At 42.7% G+C, this 4,807-nt stretch overlaps 1 protein-coding gene across 1 annotated transcript in view; it reads right to left on the bottom strand.

Moving 5' to 3' along the window:
- PRDM4 (PR domain containing 4) overlaps window positions 1-4,807 on the bottom strand; it is a 15,262-nt gene extending 10,455 nt beyond the window's left edge. Inside the window, exons 1-3 of the mRNA XM_010005784.1 lie at window positions 4,675-4,807; window positions 3,842-4,027; window positions 987-1,781 (exon numbers count right to left, since the gene is read on the bottom strand). Of these exons, the coding sequence (XP_010004086.1) occupies window positions 987-1,781; window positions 3,842-4,027; window positions 4,675-4,807 (1,114 nt within the window). The remainder of the gene's footprint in view (window positions 1-986; window positions 1,782-3,841; window positions 4,028-4,674) is intronic.

Below are 4,807 nucleotides of genomic sequence, written 5' to 3'. Positions count from 1 at the left end.
CTTTCCCTAGGAGCTGTAAATTCATCATAGTTCTACACCCACCTGATTTTAAGTTATATTTTATCCCACAGAACAAAAGTTTAATTCAAATGTCTGACCAGACACTTTGCACTAAACTGGACTCCTCATATTGCTAACAAAGGCACTACATTTTTCCATTTCTTAAAAAACATTCTGCATCCTGCAGGCTCCGGCAGTTGTAGGGCCAGTTTGCATACAAAGCAGCACAGAGCAATGTTAGCACAACTAATAAAACCAAATATAAAAGCTGGCCTTATGCTTCAGTGTCAGAAAGCCAGGCACACTGCATGTGGAAGTTCAAATCTCTGTTCCACCAAATGAGAACTTCACTGTTCTCGAACCTCACACCTTGAGCAGTGACAGGATTAAGAAGAGTGCCATGTCCAGTGCCCCTCTCTTCATAGGAGATCAAGTAACCTTAGGACTGAAGTCCTTTGATAACAATATTTACAAATACTACAAGATTCCCTCCCTCTTTGCTCTTTTTTCCAGCAGGGCCTGTTGAGAACATTCTCATCATGATTGTTCACAGTTTAATGAAAATTTTGCAAAATCACGTAACATCATACTCAACAACTGTACCAACTTGATTAAATGTATGCCTTGTGGTGGTGTTTGTTTGGTTTTGTTGGGTTTTTTTAACGGAGCAAGAAGAGTAATTTGTGATGTGACAAAAGTCTCATTGTTAAGGATAGTATCCACCTGTCCACAAAAGGCAAGAACTCAGCTTCCAGCCTCAAGGCAACATGGGAGACAGGTAGAAAGAGACACCAAAGCATCGTATTATGTCTATTTCAACACAGTTAATCTGCCACTGCAGATATTCCAACTTTCGTGAACTTGTTAAATAACTGAGTTTCTTTCACCAGAAAACTGTAAGACTATCAACAAGAGTCCTGCTATCCCACCAGACAACAGCTATATAACAAAACCCCACCCCAAGCAAGCAGGAAATGCCCACTCACAGATGGTAAACAAGGTTGCCATGTTCTCCTTGTTCGAATTGGAGTCTTCCATTTGCAGAGAGGATGGTACGAAGGCAAGATTGTCTGCAGACACGTCCACGTGACTTGGCCCCATGGCTACTTCCTGATTTATGGAAGACACTGCCACCGGCTCGAGGCTGAGGCCAACTTCGTGCAAGGCTACCGAGTCCAGAGAAGCTAGGTTGTGTGAGGTAGAGAGCGCCACACTCACAGAGTTGGTGCTCATGGCCACAGTATGAATGGAGTCATTTAGTGTGTTGTCCGAAATTCCTGTCACCCGCCCAGCCATGTGGTCGGGCTCCATGACGACAGGGAGTTCCAAAGTGCTACCGTGAATGGGAATGACACCGCCGTGTCCCACAGCGTCCGATGTCAAGTTACCTCCCACTGTGTCTACAGATAAAGGTTCATGGCTCTGGGAGCCATTTGGGATCTGCGAATGATCCCCGGCTACATCATCCATCGTAAGCTCTTCTGTCATCCCATCTGGAGAGATGGGGCTGGTTACCCTCGAAACACTCTCCATAGTGATTGTAGTATCCAGTGCTACCTCGTGGCTATCACTAGGATGAAGATTTTGAGTGCCATGCGTGTTCACTGTGCGGGAGTCCATGGAGACAATCCCTGGTTCCAGCCCTACAGTTCCACTGGGCTGGTAGGGATCGAGGGCAGAGGGATTGCTGGAGACTGACAATGCCGGATTGCTGTCAACATTAATAGTGTTGGGATGGATGTACTGAGGTGGAGGTCTGTCAGCCAAGTAAGATAAGATACCTGATAGAACGAGAAGGGGAAAGAGAAGAGAGTGAGATGACAAGACTTCAAATCTTGAACAAAAATACTCCATCATTGCAGCATAGAACATTAAGGTCTAAATCCATGAGGACATGTTATTTACATTATGTCCAGTTAAAAGCCACTGATTCTAAAACATGGCTCACAAACATATGCCAACCCAACGCTCAGGTCAAAATATAATTTGACAAAAAATGCAGAACTTCCCTCCAACAGAGCAAGTCTCTAGTTATTTGTCAAACTCTGAACAGCTTTGTTTCTGGCAGCATCTAATCTGGGCTCCTCAGTACTGAAACTGAATCTGAAAGAGGTTCTTCACATTTTAGGCATTTTTCATACTCAAGAATTTTTTCCTCTTCAAGAAACAGGTCACAAAGCATGAAGGACTGCTAGTGAAATCTAACATTTGATAATGCCCGCCCCCCCCATTCATCTTTGCTAGGAGAAGTAGAAACAATTCTCCAGGATACACTCTTTTTGCTCCAGTATTTTACTTCCGTCCTCTAAGACTAAGAGACACAACTGTACATCTCATTCATCAAGAAGATCATCAACTACAATTTTGAAGGACCACAAGTCTCTCAAAGGTACAATGAGTCATCTGCTCTCTTTCCTTAGATGAAAAGCATGTTGTTTCTCCTAAAACATTAGCCCAGTTAAATTTAAATCAGAAGTCCTAACATCTTTTCTGGTAGTTCTAGAAAGGTCCCTAATGTCAAACAACCTTGGAATTTAAGATGCAAAGAAACACTAGCCTGTATTTACACACTACCACATTCTCCTCCTGGATCTTGCTAAAAAAAATCCTTGGAGGAAATACATCAGCACATTCTAGTAAACTGTACTTCCAGTGAAGACAGAGATAGACTTTGTAGATTCTGCAGGATCTGACTCAGCATTTTCTTTCTAGCCTTGAACACTATAAGCCATTTATTCTATAAAAGTTTGCTACTCAAACATGTCCATTATTACAAGCATGCAAGCACAGATACTCTTGAAACAGCATAACCCCATTAAAAATGCCTTAGCCAAGAAATGGACAGTTTAATTTAACCAGTTGCATGAAATATTTTTGCACACTATGCTGCCCTGTGGATTCAATGAGGAGGATCTTTGAAGGCACTAAGATGACAGACAGAAGAGTCCTATGAAACATCAGGCTAAACATCAAGCAGACTAGAAAGAAAAAACACATTTCTGCATAAATCATTCCAGCTCAGAAGAACAGCAAATACCTTCGGTCTTCAAATGCACTGACTCCTCCTCTACTCTTTGCCCAAAGAATGGACAGGCAGGTAATGCAGTAGGAAAGGTTACTCCTAAGAAGTTGGCACTACTCAGTTGATGCTACCTGTATTTCTTTTCCTAACCTAGGCTGAACCAGCAACATTCACTGGATAACCTGGAAGAATTTTATCTACCCCCTTTCACCCTGTCAATCTTAGCTACAAAACAAAGAGTATACTTAAAGCTCATATTTCTGTGTCTTCATATCCTAACATATAAAATTCTACATTTATACTTTAAAACATACGAGAGAGGAATCAAGACAGAAATCAGTATGCTAAGGCACTTGGAAACCAACTTTGAACAAAAAATGAAGAAAACCTATGCCACGGGCTAAAGGGGTGGGAAAGAGCCCGAACTTCTTAGCTGATGGCTTACTCTTTTTGAGCTTTGAACTACTGTAATCTACCATCATACACACACCAAGTACTGTTTCAGACTACAGGAGTTAAAAAAAAGCAGCAGTTTTCAAACTAAAGTGATTTGAGATAGAAATAAGGCATGCTTTGCTTTCTGTTAATCTTAAAAACAAAGCACCAGGAGGGGTGACCAGAGGTTTGGTTCAAGTACAAAATACCTTGCAATTTTCTTCACATACATACACAGAAAATAAACACAGAACAGACTCCAGACAAACTCCAGCAATTTACAGCTCCACAAAATAGTCAGTCTTGGCTGCTTCAGGACAGAAATAGGTGGCTCTTAAAACAATTTATCTCTCTGTTCCCACCCATCAGCACCAGACCACTTACCAGGTAGAATGTGTCTGAAATAGCTGCTCTCCAGGTGAGGGTATGGTGGTGGAGGTAGGGTGTAGTTTCTCTCTGGTATACCACACATCACTCCTCGATCCCCAATACCCATTGGGAGCATCAGAGACAGAGCAGAGGGCAAGGAACTCAAGGAGGGGCCCAAGTTTGGAATTGCAACAGGCAAGCCTGCAAGAGAAAATGCCCATTTAAATTCAGTGGAACTACTCGAGCTTATGAACACACAAGCTAACAAAGAGGTTACTAATTTCTCAGGAGTTCCCTATGGAAGTACAGCATGGTACTGTCAAAGTAAGGTGTCAAGCTTCAAAGAAAGTACCACAGTTACCACAGCACTGAGAGACATGCCTCGATGTGGCTACATTGGTTTTGGATAGATTACACTGGGCTGCCTTCTACTTTACAACTGTAATGGACTTTTGCCTGTGTAGCCACCTTATAAAAAGAGCTAGGAACACAGTTTTGCTTTACAGGTGAAAAATTATTATTTTCACCTTAGTGAAAACAGACGTAGATGGAGACAGATTTGAAGCAACAGTTCGTATTTCAAAGGATTCTTCTACCACCCACTGTGAAACCACCCCATTAGAACAAAATGAGACTCCCATTAAGCCTGGTAAGCACACACCCCTTTTGCTTTGCCCACATAAGCAGTGGTTTATGGTCTACCCTTCCCCAGTTCTACACCACCTCATTACCTGCTGAAGACACAACTTGCTATCAGAGCAAGCACTGTTACCCAGTTATAGAACATTCTTGTGACAGCAAAGCAGAGCATGAGCTGCAACAGCCTTTGTGGGAGCTTTCCCCATTACCTGGTGCTGGTATGGCGTTGTGAGTGGGTGAGGCTGCCAATCCCAAGTGACCCCCGGAGACTGGCAAGGCATTGCTCACAGAGGATGAGGTCAGCTGGTCCATCCCCACAGGACTCAAGTTCATTTCATTCAT

The sequence above is a fragment of the Chaetura pelagica genome, unplaced genomic scaffold (assembly GCF_000747805.2).
Source record: "Chaetura pelagica isolate M959 unplaced genomic scaffold, ChaPel_1.0 scaffold79, whole genome shotgun sequence".
NCBI classification, from domain to species: domain Eukaryota; kingdom Metazoa; phylum Chordata; class Aves; order Apodiformes; family Apodidae; genus Chaetura; species Chaetura pelagica.
This window is presented reverse-complemented; position numbering and strand designations above follow the sequence as displayed.